The following is a 19752-nucleotide window of genomic DNA, read 5'->3' as shown; positions in this document are numbered from 1 at the left end:
AAGACACAATTATAAGCAAGATACATGGAAGGATGTTTTACTATACTGAGAGGAACAATGGAACAGCCTCCCAGCAGAAGTGGTAGAGGGTAATACAGTGAGGGTATTAAACATGCATGGGATAGACATACGGCTCCTGAATGTAAGACGACTTTTAGGTGATATACCTGATTAAACGAGGTTTCCTTCAGAGTCTGCGGCCCCCTCTCCATCATGGCGTGAAGAGGATCCAGAACAGCAAACATCCCCTTGACGTTCCTCTCCCCAAAGTACAGCCGCGACGCCTCCTCCAGGCCTTCATGCCACATTTCATGCCACAGAATGGCCACGCGGATCAGCTCTTCGCTCACCTGGAGACACGAAGTGATAAACGTGATCGGCGGCTCCCGGCCAGACCCCCCGCGGACTCCGTGCAGCTGGGTATCGGGGGGCACTCACCATCACAGCCTGCTGCACCAACGTGTTGCTGTGCTCGCACATGTTCTTTAAAATCTTGTTTGCCGCGTTGTGACGAGCCGTGGTTGTTGACTTGGAGGCCACGGTGAGCGGGTAAATCAAAGCCTTTGGGAGACACAAAGAGAGCAAAAGATCAGCGGAAAGTCTTGAAAGGTGCCATAAAAATTTTATTTTTTTTTCTCTCCGAGAGGTTAAAGGTCAAGCAGGCGCCCGTGATATATGGGAATAATAAAGGTCAAAGCTATCGGGTTCAACGGAGGTCATTATTATATGTTCTGGGGGTATTATTACTACAAAAAAGGATTAAAGAGATGTATTTTACAGCATTCCAGGGAATGTAACAATTATTAGCTTTTATTTAAACGGCGCCATCAATTGAACTGACGGGTTTAGGCGAACCGATGCGTTGGGTAAAGAGGGCCCGGCTCGCAAGAGCTGACAATCTAATAATACATTGATTGGCGAATTACCCATAACCACAATCCGCTTTAAAAGCCGCGTATTATTAGCGGGATCTGAGTCCTGGTTGTGTACTGATGATTATACTTAATCCGTAGCCCGAGGGGTGGAAAAATACACGGCGTTACGGGATGAGTGGGCGCAACAAACAATATTTGCCACCATCTGTCAGTCCTCAAAGCTTTTTTTGTGTTAGAAGACATATTTTTAAAATATATTAAATATCTGCATTAATAGCGCACGGCGCGGAGAGATTAATAAGGGGCGCGCTGCAGACAATGATCTTTTATTGAGCAGAAATCCAGTGTTCGGGAGACCTTCGCTTCTGTCGTGGCGTCTCAGGCATCACTGCGATTGGCTGAAGAATAAACAGCCGCTTCCTTTGCAGGGAAATATCTGATTTCAGAGTAAATTCCATTTCTGATTTGTGCCGGTCCCGCGAAAGCGAATTCCAGCCGCGCTGCTGCCCCTCGGGTAACGCTCACCTAAACCGGCCCTGACCGCACCAACGTGTGACGACTGATTGAGGTTTGAGTCTTTACAGCAGGAGAAACGGGGGGCCGAATGGGGCCGATCTGCTGAAAAGTTCTACGCTGCTACGTTCTCTTTAAGCCATAATACAAACTGCCGTGTTTATTCTCTGTTTAATCCTCCAGCCCTGCGCTAGACGGAATAATAATATCACGGAACGTGTCAGCGCAGGTCCAGAGACTTAACTATATGATAATAATGACACATGAGCTGAATAGTTTAAATGCACACAGACCACCCCACCGGGTGCGTAAGACTCTGGGCAATCACCCCCCCCTTACAGAGATACCGTCGGACCGACCCGCAGCGTACAGAATTCTGGCACATTTTAATGCAGCGGAGGGGAAAGCAGTAAGCGATGTACTAGCGCATTCAAGCGCGGACCGCCGCCGTGGCAAGCAAACAGTTAAATGCAGGTCCCCTCTGCGTGCCCAAACGTTAAACGGCGGCGTGCCGAGCTGGCTCTTCTCCTCCCTCCTCATTATAAAATGTCTGTACGTATTAGCCGCGTTATTACATTCACCCGCCTGACACCGCCTGACAGCGGAAAGGTATTTTTCCATCTCCCCGAGGCCTTTTCCACTCTGCTCTCTGGAATAATAAAGTCATGGCTTTGAGTGCCGAGCTGACTGACAGACGCTTGACAGGGGATGACAGGGGCACAGATCAGATCTGCCGTAACTATTACGCTTCTACTGTGTATCTACGCGGGGCACGGAACCGCAAGGACTCCTCTCCGCCCCGACGATTTGTCCTTTAAGTCACCCGGTGCTACGGCACACCCTAGGAAGAAGAGCTAGCAATCGCTCTTCCATTACGTGCAGCCATGTGCCATCGGTGAGTTTGTCGGCCATGTATACAAAGAGGTTCTGCGGGATCCCTTTAGGCTTTTATTACCCGCACAGCGGCCATATTAGTTGGACTGCAATATATTCACCAAAGCTGACCGAAGACCAGCCTGACCATGATATCAGATTTTAGTTGGGCCAGAAAACAGGCACCCATAGTTGACCAGGAACGTGTGCTGAGTTTGTCCTTTTGGTTTCACGGTCAGTTACCTGAGGGTGATAGCGGCCGATGTCCGTCAGCAGCTGGTGGATAAGTCGTCCCACGAGAGCTCTCGGAGTGTCTATCCTGGCGATGAGCTGAGGGATCACCTGCCGTAGAAAATACATTTCCCAGTCACATCTCGCCCTTCAAACCTCGTTAACTTCAGCAAGCACACGAATATTTAAATGTCCACTACCGAGCATACTGTAATGAAGCGTCCCATCCTTCCCTTACCTGTAGCCAGGTGTCTATCTGAATAGTCTTGATTCCTTCCACGAGGGCTTCATTGACGTCCGGCCAGTGACCATAATCAAACCACAGGGTGAGGACTCTGCAGAGAAACAAAGTTACCGCGGCGCGGATCGTTCGTTAACAACCTCGCTCAACAAATGTCTGGCAAATTCAAACCAACCATCGCAGTCACGTAAGTAAGTCGGTGCAAATGGCCTTTCTTTGGTATCCACACACTTGCCCCAATTGCTCAGCCCACCAGTTAAGCGACTACACAGGGAACTACTATCAGGGGCAAAATTCCAGGAGGGGGTGAGGGAGGGTATATCTGCTCTATTGCCAGTGTTTACTACAGGCTCGGTTCATTCACTATTTCCAGGGACTTTTATTAATTTCTACGTAAGTTTACTCATTAACCGTCACCCCTCCGCCTTCATCATTCACCACCTTTCGGGGGGGGGGAGCAGTACGTGGCAGCGGTTCGGGTCACCTGGGGGTATCTTTCATTTTTGATCTACAATTTCAGAGGTTCCTCCACCCACGGTCTAGTTCCTAGGATTCTGCTCTTGGCCCCCGACGCGGCTCATATCCTCTGCTTTATCCAGGAAATTTTTGTGTCCTTATCTGCCGCTCTCTGATCTCCCAGGGAAAACAGCCCGGGAGGAAATTGTGCCGGCAGAAAAGGGTCTGACGTAGCCAAAAAAAAAAGATCATCTCCGGAAGCGGCTGCCAGGCACGAAGCCGCGTGCGTTTCTCACCGTAGCGTGTCCTGCAGGTTGTTTCCTCGCGACAGAGAGATGGAGCGGAAGAATCCTTGTACGGCCGGCACGGTGTACTGCAGAAGGTTGTGAGATGTGTCCTGCGAACGGGTAACAGGAATTATATACAGATTACATCACAACGGAATAAGTAAACAGCAATAAGTTTATGGCAAAATGTATTCTTTTCTGTGAAATTAATGTGAAAATGGAGCACCGGACGCATATCGAGGGCTTATGGTTCTGATTGCCATAGACGCGCTTTACAGACCTCCGGTGGTTTCTTCTGTACAGGGGAAGGCACGGGGCTGTTCTCGGCGCTGTCTCCTTCGCTGTCACTCTCGCTGCCCTCGGTGTTGGCGCTGGCCGTGCTGGGATGCCTCACTTTCTTCTCCTCTCGGATCTGGTTCTGGTGCTTGAAATGCAGCACGGCCTCGAAGTTCATCACCGCTAAAGCGTGCCAGGCCTGCGGGATACAGAACCGGGTTGCCGTGTGCATTTTTCGCTATTCCCCTCCGGACGTAAACTAAATTATCATGACACGTAAAACAAACTATTTCTTTTAATGTGAAATATACACAAGATGCCTGGGATGAAGATCTCCGTTATTACCTGCGTGAAATATAATATTACCCGCAACTTCAGAGGTTCCAAAATATTATTATAATATAATTGTTAATTAATTTGGGTTTAATCTGCGTTCTAATATGAAAAGCACAGGTCCCAGGATGCTGAATTCAGTCTCGGGGGTTATAATCCTGCTTTATGGAGATAAACATGAGTCCATCCATGTATATGACTCGGGGACCCCTTAGTCCCCCCCTAACCTATTCGGGACTCCAGAAAAAGCCTGCAGTCGGTGCGGCTCCTGATTGGGAGTCTTACTTTGTACCAGTTGTGATCGTGTTCCGTGGCTGCGTTGTAATACTCCAACACGTTGGGGATAGTACATTCATTAATGCCCTGCAGGCTCAACTGCCATTCACCAAGTTTCAAGAAACACCTAAAGAAAGAATAAAATTACGAAATCTATGTTTTTCTTTCTAAGTAAAATGTTACATCACTGCTGTGCCGTACGCAAACACGCTACAGAGCAATGGAAAATAATTCCCGGGCAGATGGAACGGATCCATCAAAATACTTGTCTTCTCTTGATCTAAATATCTTTAATGCATATGATGGCTGCGTGGGCCGATAACATTTTCGTGGTGTCCTCCATACACATGCACTGGGAGTATTCTGCAGAGTCCAGACAAGCTTTGGGGGGATTCTGCAGAGTCCAGACATGCACTGGGGGTATTCTGCAGAGTCCAGACATGCACTGGGGGGATTCTGCAGAGTCCAGACAAGCTTTGGGGGACTGCAGAGTCCACACCTATGCATTTGCCCCTTTCCCCAACCCCCAGCGTACGCGCTCGTTGCCATCAGGAGGCTCACCTGGCCATGAGCTTTTGCAGTTCTTGTTTGCGCTGCGGGTCGTCCCCGACGTGCTGCGCCTGCATCTGCACGTTGTTCACGAACTTCTGCATGTGTTGAAAAGCCTCAATCTGCGTCGCACGAGGGGCATGTTGGAGGAATCGAGAAGAGGAGAAATTCAAATGGACAAAGAAGGAAAAAAGGAAAGGGGGGATACACTAGAGACTGGAGGGTCTACAACAGCGTACAGGCAGACTATGAACTATAGGAGAACTGACACAATATGTAACTATGTAAAATGAACACATCTTAGAGCATTTTGACAACAGCAGACCCTCCACTGCCTTCTCCGTGTGTTTTTCAGGCACATTACGTTATTACTTCTGCCCCACTTATGAAAGTGGAATTATAATAAAAAAAAGTTCAAAAACAAACCTTTAGCGCCTAGATGAGCGCCCCTGCTTAGACCCTCCAAGGGCCGCACTTGTGTCTGCTTTTCTCGTTGAACTCACCGTGGGCCCCACCGCTGGATTTGGGATGGCTATGTTCCCAGACAGCTAAATGAAGCCGGCCTTTCGGGAAACGGATCTGTTTTCGGCCCGTGTGATCCCAGCCGGAGCTCCACATGCCAGAGTATACAATAATAAAAAGCCCTGGGTACACGGTTAGTACCTTTCGCGTGCTCTTCCACATGTACTTCATGTAGGCGTAGGTGACCTGAGGATGCGCGGTAGGTAACGGCTGGTCGCTTTCCAGTGCAGGGTCCACGCCGAGAAGCATCACCAACGTCTTGTGAGATAAAGCCTGCAAAACAAAATCAATGGATGTCGGCAAACCTGGGAACTCACCGCCGGAACTCTGACACAATGTCTTATTCCCTAGGATTAGAGGCAGCTATTAATGAACAGTGTCAGCTATTCTTTGACATATTAGTGGAAGCTTTCTTTTTTTATTTAATCAACAAAAACTTATCACTTATCATCTTAATTGATCAATATGTCTATATAAATGGTGTTCTGTGGCCAGAGGACTAATAAAGGACTGCCATAAAGCAAATTTTGGAGGAGGCATCCAAAAACAAACAACTAGCGACGGTAACACTCACCAAACGGCCGCTCTTGCTGCACAGACTGGCGTATTTCAGCCACGTCCTCATGTCTTCGTGGGGGCCGATCACGAGGGACTGCACCATCAGGATCTTCTGCCAGTCCTCAACAATGCGTTGGCAGCCCTACAGGAGAAAGCCCTCGCTTATAACACAAAGCTGGCCGCAAAGGGGTAAGACGCTGACGCGGTTCTGCCCCTTACCCGGGTATTTACCCCGGAGCTGAAGTTCATAATGAATGTGGGTTTTTTTGATTGGTGTGACTAATAAACCAGCGGTCAGCAAAATAATTCAAAGTGTCTGTGGACGAACTCTTCTGACCCCTGTCAGAGAAGTGTTAAGTCTGTATATATATATTTACATATTACAAAGGCATGCGTGGCACGTTATGTGTACTGAGCGGTTCCGAGGAATATGTTGGCACCTCGTAGGGAAATTCTAATAATACCCTGTCCAGACGCACACAGCCGTGGACATAGCATGGCCCGAGGCGCAGACAAACAACGGGAACTGTTTTTCCTCTCTCTCCGAGGCTTCTGCATTTCCCAGATGTTAATATCCAAGGCCGGCTGGCCCGGATCTCAGCCTTTGGCCGGGACAAATTGTCTGCACGGAGCGTGTGTCACCACGTGCCTGCGTCTGCCTGCATGTGTCCTGGGTGCGACCGTATGCCAGCGGGCAGCTTCTGAGCCAGAAGAACGAGCCCGGGACGGATGTCTTTGGCTGCTGAAGGTGAGAAATACCTGGGGTCTCTACCCCCTGCTCCCCCGCACCTAATAAACATTTATCCAGACACTAGAATGTGGCTGGGAGAATGTTCTACAACGGCTTGTAAACAGGGATATGAATAGAAGCTTGGAGCTCTGTTCTCTTACACCCTGTACCCAAACCTCACATGGCACAAGTGCGTCGCTGAAGAACCTGACCAAGCCTTTCCATCCTTGCGTCTTATTAGGCGGCGCGCCTCCTCCGCCCTCTTACTTACCTGGAGTCTGTCCCACCAGGTCTGGCGGATTATCTCGCGACGTTCTGGAACCAGTTTGTACTGGATCACTTCCTCCAGCTCAGACAGCATCTGACAGGTGACCATAGCCTACAGAACGCAAACAGAATGAATTGCGTCGACCCGACGACATTCGGTGCAGTGACAGATCGGATGCGGTGGACACCTACCCCATAGGCACGGCTGTAGCTTTCTCCAGCCATTGCGGTGAGTTCGGCGTCCAGCATGTCTCTGGCTTTATCAATGCACTGCAAAAGGAGAAAAAATAAACGGGAGATGTAAGAGCCGGGTGACACTGGGTCAAAACCGGCATTAACGTTTAAAATCTTGCGATAGGTATACAGAAAAAAACAACTTACCTGTTGGGCCAGTGAGAAGAGGTCCTGATGGAGCGCGAGTACAGCTCGGTAAAACGCTCCATCGTGTGTGTCCCGCGGGATGAGGCAGGTGTACTCTTCCATACTGTCCCACTGCTCTAAAAGATAGAAGAAACCGCCGAAACGGTAAATCCCACGTCCCGAGATTCCCCCGGCCCATTCCCTGCATCCTCGCCACGGGAACATAAACCACTCTGATTTATCTTCCATGGCTTTGAGGTTCTTTCAGGCCAATTTAGAGAGGATTCAGGCCAGGAGCCTGGGGCGGTTGGCTGACTTTGTTATAATGATTTGATACAAAGTTACTGCAGGGAGATCTTACGTGTTAATCATGCGCCGTACCGAGAGAGTGAACCGAACGCAGCGGCGGGTTTTATGGGGGAAGAAGCAGGGTAAGAAATTATTGGGTGGGCAGCAGGGTAAGAAGTTGTTGGGTGGGCAACAGGGTAAGAAGTTGTTGGGTGGGCAGCAGGGTAAGAAGTTGTTGGGTGGACAGTTCTGTTAAGGCGACAGTAGCAAATGGAACACGGATTAAATAATTCTTGTTGACTTCAGAAGATAAAACCACATGTTTTATTAGGGGTCTCCACTGATTAACCCTTCGTGTGAAGCCTTACCTAAGCCCCATGCGGCTGCCGCTGCCATGCGCGCCATTTTGGCTTGGGCCTCTTCGTTCACATTGGTCCAGTTTTCGCAGCACTGTTGATGAAGCTGCCCCCTAAACACCAGACACACAAGGCAAGGGGTGAGATGTTTTTTTTTGTTCTCCTTGATTCGTCACGAGCACAGGGCACTGAATATACCGACCAGCAACACACAGCACCGAGTACACCCACAAAAACACACAGCACCGAGTACACCCACAAAAACACACAGCACCGAGTACACCCACAAAAACACACAGCACAGAGTCCATTCGGCCACAGAAAAGCACAGCACCGAGCACACATACATAAAGAATCCGTTTAAAATCTCAGCAAAGACCAATGAAATGTTTCTGCTGGTTGGACCATTTTTGCCGTTGCTATGGTGATAGGAGTACCAGTTTTCAATCAGAAATGGTTTTTTCCCCCCCATAATACTGGAACATTGTGAAGCTGCATTTCCACAGACCCAACTAACCAGAGCGCGCCGACAATCGCCGGGGCAATCAAAGACGGGGGAATTAAAGGGCACGAGGCAGACGACCTGGAGGTCATGTAACAGTTAACCAAACACGCGACGTATGATCTCGCCGTGCAAACACACGCTATCCTCCGCGCAGAGGCACACCAAGCCTCCCCAAATCGCACAGTCCACACAGCAACACCTGTTTCGGATTTTCGGCAGCAGAGACGTTCCCTCTCGCCCTCCAAGACGCGGCTAAATTCCTTTATTTCCACCCCGATCCAAAACAAAGGCAGCTTTTTAAAACATCGCCGTGCCGTGAAATTTGTTTTGTAACTTTGGCTCGCAAAGAAAGAGAACCTTATTCTGATCTTTTTCGCTGCTTCTATTGAAAAGAAAAAAAAAAAACCCAAAACCTGCACATTCTTTTTTTTTCTCTTCCTCCAATTTCTAAATATTTTTCTTGGCTGTTTTTATAATTGCCAGAAAAATGTGCTCTCCGGTTTTAATTGACTGCCTTCGGAGTCTGCACGGTAGATCGCCATGGCGATGCCATTAACAATAAGTGTTGCGTTAGATCTGAAGTCAACATTCCGGCTTACGCTACGCGACAAATATTTTCCCGTATCCCATAACACTTACGCTTCCTCTCTCGTCACAATTACGAAGCGGACGATCGAAAAAAAAAAAAAGGGTCTCAAACTTGTTTGGGCTGGAGGGGAAGATTTGCTAAACGGCTAAAAGGCAGGGTTTGTCCTCTTTTCATTTTGTGTATTTGCGCTGCTGGTTTTTATGAATGACTTAATGGTTACAAAGAATGAAAAATATGCCTGCAAAAAGACGTCAGCCGTAACGGCCACCGAATTAAACGTCTGCTCCTAAGTGTCTTAAGTGTGAGGCTGCAATCTTCTCCTACGCATAAGGACAAAAATAGGAAAAATAAACAAAAAATGTATGATTTCTATTAAACCAAATACATTTGTGACGTTAAATAGTAATTGAAGAAGTCTCTGAAACATCCCTCCGAAAAACCCCTGTTTAGGAGGGACAGTCCTTCCCGGATACCCCTCTTTTATCCCGATACCCCCTCTTACCTCCTCTGTGCCCCTCTATTATGCCCAGGTGCCCCTCTTTCCTCCCCCGATGCCCCTCTCTCCTCCCCCGATGCCCCTCTCTCCTCCCCTGATGCCCCTCTTTTCTAGGAGGTCAGAATGTTTGCTGGGTATGAGGGGATCGCAGGGTTCTACAGCCCTAAACGGGGTAAATAAACCCCATTATTCTTCTTCTAAATGCCCCGCTCTGTTATATAAATGTCAGCATTTGTTTTTTCTCGGACATGAAGACCGGCGGGCTGGATATTTATGTCTTCAGTCTAGACCTCGAGCCCCATCGGAGCTGCAAGCGATAATATATTATGTTTACGAGGTAGACTTATGTCACAGTCCTATGATTATGAAACTACTTGCGGTAAGACCCCGTAAAAAGCGCCTCCCGAATCCACCCTGTAATCGGCTTCAAGGGAATAAAAGAAAAACAGAATTTTGGTTTTGCTCAAAGTTTGCTAAACCGATGAAGTCAGTACGTAACGCGCGGGAAGATAATAAAGCAGACTTTTCTTTGATTTAAATATGAGTTTTGAATGAACGATTTGTGAATAAATGGGGGGGGGCAGAACGTTTCTACTGAAATTTAAGATCAGAGACGGGAGAATGGTGAAAAATTTCAGGATACGGAGAATTTTCTTTTCTCTTTAAATTTCATTTTATTTAGTTGAGGGAGATGGACAAGGCGGTGAGGGAGGTGGACAAGGTGGTGAGGGAGATGGACAAGGTGGTGAGGGAGGTGGACAAGGTGGTGAGGGAGGTGGACAAGGGGGTGAGGGAGGTGGACAAGCTGGTGAGGGAGGTGGACAAGGGGGGTGAGGGAGGTGGCGTCTCAACATCAAGAACGGTAGAAAGAAGGGTAAAAGGCGAAGGCCGATGGCAGGTCTCGCTCTCCTCTCGTGGTCCTGCCGGAAGCTCTGTGCTGAATTGTTTAATAGCTGCCTGAATTTGGTTTAAGTTTATGCCGAGTCAACCGCAGGGCTGTAAATGTCTCCCAATTTAGAGGGGCGAGGAGAGGAACCATACTGTGTAAGCCCAGGAGCTTCATGGAGGTCATCATGGATGTCGCTGTGATAACTATGGTCATCACGGGTGCGAAACCTTAGGTTGCTTGAAGGAGGTGCCACCATTTGTCAATCACTCGTTAATAAATAACAATGGGGAAAAAGATATATAAATGAAAGGCCGTATTGAATCAGAGCTCAGCGAGGAACTGCTTCTTGTATCCGTGCGCCTGCCTAGGTGACACGTGGTGAGAATTAGCACAGCATTCTCTGAGCCGGGGCGAAGGACGGGCTAGAACGCACCCGCATACCAGGCTCGTAACGTGTTTGTGTTCACAGCTCTGTCAATGAACTGTGAAGGCCACACACAGACGTTCTCACACCGCTCGAGGACCCAAAGGAGAGGTCGGTGAAGGACAATAAGGAGACCTTTTAGAAGAGGGGTGAGAAGCTGGCGTCTTCTCGACTGGCTGCTGAACCACAGATTACGATATCTTTTAGCAGCCGGCTCATGGACCAGCTCCTGGGTCACGCCAGGGATGGCCACGGACAGAGAAGACCCTCGCGCCAGCTACAAATAAGGCTTTCGCAATATAAAGTCAAACGTTTTTAAGACGCGCTCCGACGGGCGGGACACCGGGCTTCCAAGAAAGCCTCATAACTATAGGAACAATAAATAAAACGGATACACGGGAACCGGGGAAAGGAACAGAACAAGCCCTGACCATAACGGGCCAGGGAACAGCCTCGGTTACAGCGCGTTCTGTTCAATCCGGCCAACATTCTTTACAATAACGCAAGAGTTCTGTGTTCTCTGACTGCCGTATAAAAGCTCGGCACGTGCCAATTAGCCGGGGTTTGTGCCTCATGCGCATGTTTGACGGATAGAACGGGACATGCCAATTCAGAAAATGTAAAGAAATGGGGCATTTTGGCCAAAGGAGTTTAAGTTGGTTTCAGACACACGGCCTGTGATACAATTGATGTGTTCTATTTACACCCCGAAAGGGCGTGAAATACGAGGTTTATTGCTCCTTCGGTGCGGAAGACTTGGGTAATTGAACTAATTTTGTGCTTCGACTCGGCTTTCAATAAAATCTTCAATCTTACGTCACTCGCTCGGCTGTAAAATTGCCTACTTGTGAAGTAAAAAGGCAAACGCGTGGAAAGCAAATCACTAGCACATTGGAACGAAATGATTTCTTACGTCCCCACTAAGGAATTTTAAAGGCTCAGGCGCTCCTTAGAAACGAGACCCCAACTTCAATGAACCTCCAAATACATATACATTATTCCCCCAACTGCCCTCTTGGAGGGGTCCGCACTTATATCCGGTGATCATTGAGCTACCGCCGTGTGTTCCTATAAGCTATTAATCAGAATGACTCTGCGGCGTTTACCGTTAACACGACCAAAAGCATTCTATAGAAGCCGGTTACATAGTTACCGGGGTATGACTTCCGTCGTATAAATTCTAGTTGGCAGGAATCCATGACAAACACGGGAGATGCCCCATGTGGAGTCCTGTTGGCTACCAGCAGAGCTTTAAGCAGCACTGGCCCAGCGGACACACGTGTTACACGCAGGAGGCGTCGGTAACCATTAATGTTCCATGGATGGAACGAATCACACGGAGAGAATTCCGCAGGTCTAAACCTCAAAGGGCAGAGCAGCACCTGTTATTATTTAGCGTTCTCGAGATAAGTCGGTCTCGACCTTTGGCTCGGATAATTTGTCGTTTCCTCGTTGCATCTCAAAGCACTTCTCCTTGTCTGTCTTCATTAGCCGGCCCCGTATCGGTAGCCCTTGTGATTTTAGTGAATAGATAACCCCGTTTGCCACAGCAGGGAGTCTGATCAGAGCTACAGAGTTCCTGATGTTTTCAGGAATTTCTCTCTTTAACAGCCTTTAAAATCCTTTGCTCCGTTCTGGATGCCGGGCGGTTTGACTCGGTTCCAACCTTGTATTTCTTCTCGTAGAACCTTGTGATATCTCACAAACCCCGGCAATGGTAATAACCGGCTGTATTTACACCATTGCCTTATCGTTTAATATTGTATGAGGTATTAACTCCTACCATTGTTTTACTACTAGTATCAGATATTTGCACAATATAATGCTTTCAGGCAGCTGCATATCATATGTTATCTGAGCCCCAATCTACTAGACAAACACCCCGACTCCTTATCATACTGTGTGTTGCAAACCAAAGAATGGCTCAGTCTTAATCACCCAGTCAGACTCTCTGACTAATGAAAGTCAATGGAGGAACAAATTTCATTAGCATCGCCATAAAGCATCAGCTCAGTGTGGTGTTTGAGCCGGGAAAGTCACCCAAAATATCACATGACTGACAGCAACGGCGGCTCCAGGTCTGCAGATAAAGGGGGTTTATATCACTGTATACATCGCTGGGGGTTATATTACTGTATACAGCGCTGGGGGTTATATTACTGTATACAGCGCTGGGGGTTATATTACTGTATACAGCACTGGGGGTTATATTACTGTATACAGCGCTGGGGGTTATATTACTGTATACATCGCTGGGGGTTATATTACTGTATACAGCGCTGGGGGGTTATATTACTGTATACAGTGCTGGGGGTTATATTACTGTATACAGTGCTGGGGGTTATATTACTGTATACAGTGCTGGGGGTTATATTACTGTATACAGCGCTGGGGGTTATATTACTGTATACAGCGCTGGGGGTTATATTACTGTATACAGTGCTGGGGGTTATATTACTGTATACAGCGCTGGGGGTTACATTACTGTATACAGTGCTGGGGGGGTATATTACTGTATACAGTGCTGGGGGTTATATTACTGTATACAGCGCTGGGGGTTATATTACTGTATACAGTGCTGGGGGGGTATATTACTGTATACAGTGCTGGGGGTTATATTACTGTAGCACTGGGGGTTATTGCTGTATACAGTAAGTCTATTAATGGCACTATGTGCAGCACGTCACCCATTAATCTACAATCAGAATGATCTCTCCGGCGGCCGCCCCCTCTATATAACACTCCATCTTCACGGCTCGACACCTCTCACAACAACTGTGCGTGGATGTCGGCTCAACAAACTGCGTGTGAAAGATGAATGATGAGCTCACCATTCACCGAGTGCTTCCAGGCAGCGCATGCGCCCCAGAATCAGCTCCGCGTCGTCCTTGTTCACTTCCAGCTTCTTCTCGTACGCGACCAAAGCGTCCTCCCATTCATGCAGCTTCTCGTACCAAGTGGCTTGTATCTCCTGCAACGCAGAGGGAGTCTTTAAGGAACGATGGATAAAATCTTGGATTTTTGTTTTGAAAAATTAATAAAAATCAAGATTAAAAAGGAGGTTATTTAACCCTTTAAAGAGTAATAATTTGAGAATATCTATATACTGAAAATATGCTGCCTACTCTGCTGTTCAAAAAAAAGTTTGGGGTCACTTTTCTTGTTTTTGCCAGAAAAATTTTGTAAATGACTATTGTAGCTGGAAACGGCTGATTTTTAATGGAATCTCTTAATGGCCCTTTATCACTCCCATCACTCCTGCGTTCCAATGGCCCTTTATCACTCCCATCACTCTTGCGTTCCAATGGCCCTTTATCACTCCCATCACTCCTGTGTTCCAATGGCCCTTTATCACTCCCATCACTCCTGGGTTCCAACGGCCCTTTATCACTCCCATCACTCCTGTGTTCCAACGGCCCTTTATCACTCCCATCACTCCTGTGTTCCAACGGCCCTTTATCACTCCCATCACTCCTGCTTTCCAACGGCCCTTTATCACTCCCATCACTCCTGTGCTCCAATGGACCTTTATCACTCCTGTGCTCCAATGGCCCTTTATCACTCCCATCACTCCTGTGCTCCAATGGCCCTTTATCACTCCCATCACTCCTGTGTTCCAACGGCCCTTTATCACTCCCATCACTCCTGTGTTCCAACGGCCCTTTATCACTCCCATCACTCCTGTGCTCCAATGGCCCTTTATCACTCCCATGTTCCAATGGCACGTTGTGTTCGCTGATCCAAGTTTAAGTTTAAAAGGCTAATTGATGGTTAGAAAACCCTTTTGCCAGAAATGTCCTTGTTTTCAATGAAAACAACTCAGTGACCCCAAACTTTTTTATGGTAGTTTATATATATATAGTCTACATTCTTCTATATAATATAGAAGAAATAATGGACCAGAACAGTTTCAGTTTTAACAATACATAAAACACAGAGTTTCTGAACAAATCAATAATAATTTATATATGTTAATAATTGATGTAATAATCAGAACATGTGAAAGAGGTGAATTAGTCATTTCTTTAATCCCCCTTCTCCTTAAATGCTTGCACTGGGACCCATAATAAAAACGTGTATCAGGAGGCATGGGGGGGGTTTGTTTTTATTATAATTATTGTATATTCGGTTTAAGAATACCATTTGCATGATAGCACACACCGCGTGGGGTCCCGGGCGGATGATATATGTGCCTAACGCCAGACTTTATCATAAAACGTTTGCTTTGGAAAACATACGCACTGACGGCGCTTCCTCGGAATCCTCGCCAGAGGAAAGTTTAACACGATTTAAGTTAAATCTGTGGTTTTGAGCAACGTACAGAAACATGAATGTTCGCAGTGAAAAAGTCATTCTTTTCCAAAGGTTTACAGGCATAAAGGTATTAAACACACGGCTTTGGGGTAATGCTCAAAATCCTGCCTGAAATACTGTGGTTTAGGAGAAAAACCCACAAGGCTTCTGTTTTATTGCACATGATACAAAGTAACAAGTTCAAACCTCGCTATCTACACCTCAGAAGAAGCATGATAGAAATATTCAAAGCCAGGAGTTCTCGCTATCTGAGCCCAATCTGCTAGACAAACTCTGACTGGTTATCATACTGCCTGTGGGGGGGAAACAGAATAGCTCCGTCTTAATAACCTAGTCGGACTCTCTGTAGCAACGCCGGAATCTGAATGTTTTATGCTTTTAAGTTTTTGTGCTGTTACATATTTGCAGTTTCTGGCGACTCCTGGGATATCCCAAATCAACAGAATCATCCAGACCTCCAGCCGAGGGAGCTTCAAAGAAACGGCAGCGGGGCAAAAGCCGGCCCTCCGGGAGGCCCGCTGCACAATGATGTTATTCTCCGGGAGCCGGGGCATTCGATGATGTAATGATGAGGCCGCAGGAAGTAATTACTGCTGTTACCTTTCTGCCGGAGAACACAGCGGCCTTTGTGAGTTCCCACTTATCTCTCGTCCGCTGAGGCTTCCGGTAAGAGGCACGCATTATTTAAAGGGACTTTAAAGCCCGCAAAACGTTACCTTTAGAGCGGAAACGGCCGCCGCCGCTAACGTTTAATTCTAATACCTCCGATTGTCCATCAGAAATGTGGGCAATTTAAATAAACATTAAACAAGTGAACGCAGCCCCAGGGCCCGCATTACCCCGGACGTCTCCCCCCTTTCCCTCCCGCTAACCTATACAATGGTCGCTCGAACCAATCAGCACCGACCAGCAACCATACAGCAGGGGTGAGAGTAACTTTCAGTCCCGGAAATCGTACTTTTTATTTATTAATGCATATTGGAGAACATTTTTAAGCATCATTTAATTATTAGAGTTAGAGCCGTCTGTCCCATTTAAGTCCTCTTCTGGCAGCCAATCGCATGCATGCTAGCAAAACATCAGTGTTCAGATAACATACATGTGATTGGCTGCTGCTGCTCCCATTGATTCCAATGGGAACTCAGCTCCCACTGATTACAACGGGAGTTCTACTGAGCATGTGCGAGAAGCATACTGCGGTATGCTGCCTGCTTTCAGTAGAGGCAACAGGGGGAGGAGTTACACCGGAGTATATACAAAACATACTCTAATATACATTAAACATGAGAATAGGGGTGTTCCTGTAACGGGGAGGAATAATCATGCAGATCCTGAGAACGGGAAGGTGTCCGCTCCCATGTATACCCACAAAGTGGGACTCAAATATATATTGTTTATTTTAATCATTAAATGTCATTGCACGGGTTTATTTATTGTACACAATTTTAAAATGTGGAGTTTTGGGGGGGGTCACGCATCAGCTTTAAATTAAACAAGTGGGGGTTGTGCATGCGCGGCGTAATTCACACCTTATACTAAACTAATATTAGCGTTCAGATGCTGGATTAACGTCTCTTTAACACGTCCTATGACGTAACCAATCAGCACGGCTATAGTTATTTTACTAAATCCCTCTGAATCTTAGCAGGAAAACGCACATACCAGTTCCCCGTAATGCTTCATGGCGAATTCCAGGACGCCAGACGCCGCTTCGGGCTGCTGCAGCTTATTGTTAATGCTGAGGAGGCAAAAAAAAAAAACACGAGAGTTACGATGGGGGGGAATTTTTTTTTCTTATTAGCGAAGAATTTTTATAAAAGCGCATACCTACCCCGGAGGGGCAAAAAAAAAAATCAAGAGAAAAAAGGAAGAAATTCAGTATTATTGTGTTTCATATAAACAAAGCGCTGATACACTCTGCTATAGGCGGTACAATGAACATATATGTTAGGCAATACACAATATAATTTAACTGCTCATCGACAGGATCCGAAGAAGAGACCTCTGAGGTCCTAAAAGATCACGTGACTTTACATTTCTTTCTATGTTGGTCTAATAAAAGGTTTTGTCTAAAGACCCGGTTTTCTCTGCAGCTGTGTGTGTCTGTGTGTGAGTGTGAGTGTGTGCGTATGTGTGAGTGTGTGTGTGTGTGTGAGTGTGTGTCAGTGTGTGTATGCGATATATATCGAAATGACGGTGAGAGCACCAGCCTTGGAACGAAGGCTCTAAGCTGGGATTCTAATTATTTGGACAGCGGCCCCACATCCGGATCCTTTCCCTAAGAGCCGTACTTCTATGTAAAGCATTTAGACTGCTGGCTGTCACGTAATGCAGTCCATGTGTCGCTCAAGGCCGTACGGGCCGCATTGACCGAGGCCAAACCGGAGCAGTTCTGGTCCTAAACGAGTCGGCAGAAGGAACAACGGCGCGCCGCTTCTGCCGGCTCTGATTCTGGACCGTGTCTGCTGCGGTCCAGCCGTGATGAGCGGTCTCTTTGCGAGCCGTGACTCCGGTTTGACACTTGAGTGACAGAGGCTGCGGAGTCTCGGCTTCTGTTTATTTACGCCGCGGTAGTAGGGCAGCCAAAGTCAAATAGAACGTTTCCTTATCCCGAGAGCCGGGCTGACAGCTCGTCGCACATCTGCAGGCCAGACGCTCTGCAGCGGGTCGTATCCCGCCAGCGTTAACACACGCGGTCCTGCTCGCCGATATTAATGGAGCGCTGGTCGGAGTACAATAGGAGGTCTGTGTGATAGCAGCTGAATGGGCGGGGGGGTTAGGAGACCCCCCCACCCCCGGCAAACCTCAAAGCAAACATGAAAGCATCAAACTAGTCCCCGTTGCCCCATTCCAGCACCTTCTAATCTCCTCCACATGCAAACGTTACATAAACTCACATGACGAGCTTCAGTGAGCGCTTTACTGGGAAGTTCACGCATTTCTCACGAGTATTAGATAGCGCAAGATACGAGATGCAGCGGCTGCCGCTAAAACGGGGAGTATGCGGGTCTCCCCAAATATAATGGATACAACGTAACCGTATCGGCACATTGTCATTGCTTGTATCACCGCAGGGCTCTCGGGTGCCGGACTACTGATAGATCTCGGGCTGATCCAACATCAGTTACATCCTCAGACCAACAGGGGGCACAATGATAAAAAAAGGCTTAAATACTTAAATGTCCAATAACTTCTGTCCGACCAGTTCCATTTTAGAAGCAAATTTACATATTCGACCCAAAATGCCAACACTGGAATAAAAAGCCCAAAGTAACTTTGTTACCACGCATCTAACGCTTTATTCACCATCGTACGGCCCTTTAAGCCTGAGGCCAGGCCCTTGGAAGTAGCCTAGTCTAGCTAAATTCTCCTATTTGGTGTCAGCAACACTCCGATTGGGAATTCACTATTTCAGATTTCCGACTTCTCTATCGTAAAGGTTTTAATGAAAAAAATCACCTTTCATTCTTAAGCATCTCTAAGGGTTAACGTCGCAGCGCCGGTGCCGGACACGTGCTTGATTCCTTTCCAGGCACTGGTTTGGATAAAGACGTGGATCCGGCGTTTATGGGGGGCTGGCACATGTTCTCGGCGGTATTCTTTTTACTATTTGACTTTTACCATCGCATTCCCATTTAAGTGTCTCTTTAAAAGCCGCGTAACGCTTCGCTTTGATGTATTACCATTTCATTTTTTAAAAATAGTTGTTTTTTTTTTTTCACGGCAAATTCAGCATGGAGGCGCGTGAAATACGGAGCTGCACATGCCCTCCATTTACATGTGGGGTTTTTTTTTTTCCTGGAAACGTAAAAAAAAATATATATATTTCCCAACGGTAACATTTACCATTCTATAAAAAAAAATAAAAAAATAATACTGCGCAATGGAAAGGAAAAAAATAAACTTTAGACAATAATGAACTTCTAGAACGCGACCGTTGTTTTGGAACCGCAGTATGGAACATCCCACTAAAAACAAATAAAACCTTCAGACGTACGGCCACCACGCGGTGCGTGAGCATCGGAGGGCACAAAAGGTCGTTACATAATGGGCGCATTGACTTCATTTATGCCATTTCCAGAAATACTTTATTTTTATAGCACCAGGTTGCACTTTTTTTTTGTGTGTATGTTACTAAGCCCCCAAAAAGCCACTGTTCGCTGGCTCCGGCGGTAAAACGGTTAAATATCACCTTCCGGCCGATTTGGGACAGGTGTTACAAATTACCGCAAATCCTCCAAAAAAAACACCCCAAAAAAGTAGTAATAATGAAATCAAAGCGCTAGCTGCTACCATTTGTTCCAGCTCAAATCCGGAGCTTCTGAATTTCACTTGATCCTGGACCCACTCGCCTCCTCCCCACTCCTCCTGCGGGTACATGAGTGTCTGCGCTCACATTCTTACGAGATGAGGGGACTGTTTTTCTGTTGGCGTCGGGGATCGGGACGGTGTCTGGGGACTCGTGTTCCCGTTGGGTGGAGTGTCCAGGTCGGCTTGTTATGGTACCCTTGCCAGTATCACTCGCTAAAGACGCCGACTGAGCC

The 19752-nt window shown here is 47.1% G+C and overlaps 1 protein-coding gene across 5 annotated transcripts in view; it reads right to left on the bottom strand.

Moving 5' to 3' along the window:
• MTOR (mechanistic target of rapamycin kinase) overlaps nucleotides 1-19752 on the bottom strand; it is a 50036-nt gene that overhangs the window by 9147 nt on the left and 21137 nt on the right. For all 5 annotated transcript variants that reach the window (XM_053451810.1, XM_053451814.1, XM_053451811.1 and 2 more), the window contains 16 exons: nucleotides 16871-16946; nucleotides 13726-13865; nucleotides 8004-8104; nucleotides 7369-7484; nucleotides 7180-7257; nucleotides 6992-7099; nucleotides 6007-6132; nucleotides 5574-5705; nucleotides 4923-5032; nucleotides 4371-4488; nucleotides 3757-3951; nucleotides 3486-3586; nucleotides 2731-2827; nucleotides 2505-2603; nucleotides 439-561; nucleotides 168-350 (listed from right to left, as the gene is read on the bottom strand). In XM_053451810.1, the coding sequence (XP_053307785.1) occupies nucleotides 168-350; nucleotides 439-561; nucleotides 2505-2603; nucleotides 2731-2827; nucleotides 3486-3586; nucleotides 3757-3951; nucleotides 4371-4488; nucleotides 4923-5032; nucleotides 5574-5705; nucleotides 6007-6132; nucleotides 6992-7099; nucleotides 7180-7257; nucleotides 7369-7484; nucleotides 8004-8104; nucleotides 13726-13865; nucleotides 16871-16946 (1903 nt within the window). The remainder of the gene's footprint in view (nucleotides 1-167; nucleotides 351-438; nucleotides 562-2504; nucleotides 2604-2730; nucleotides 2828-3485; nucleotides 3587-3756; nucleotides 3952-4370; nucleotides 4489-4922; nucleotides 5033-5573; nucleotides 5706-6006; nucleotides 6133-6991; nucleotides 7100-7179; nucleotides 7258-7368; nucleotides 7485-8003; nucleotides 8105-13725; nucleotides 13866-16870; nucleotides 16947-19752) is intronic.

This window comes from Spea bombifrons, chromosome 12 (genome assembly GCF_027358695.1).
Source record: "Spea bombifrons isolate aSpeBom1 chromosome 12, aSpeBom1.2.pri, whole genome shotgun sequence".
Taxonomy (NCBI): domain Eukaryota; kingdom Metazoa; phylum Chordata; class Amphibia; order Anura; family Pelobatidae; genus Spea; species Spea bombifrons.
The sequence above is the reverse complement of the archived record's forward strand: the minus strand, read 5'-3'. Positions and strand labels throughout refer to the sequence as shown.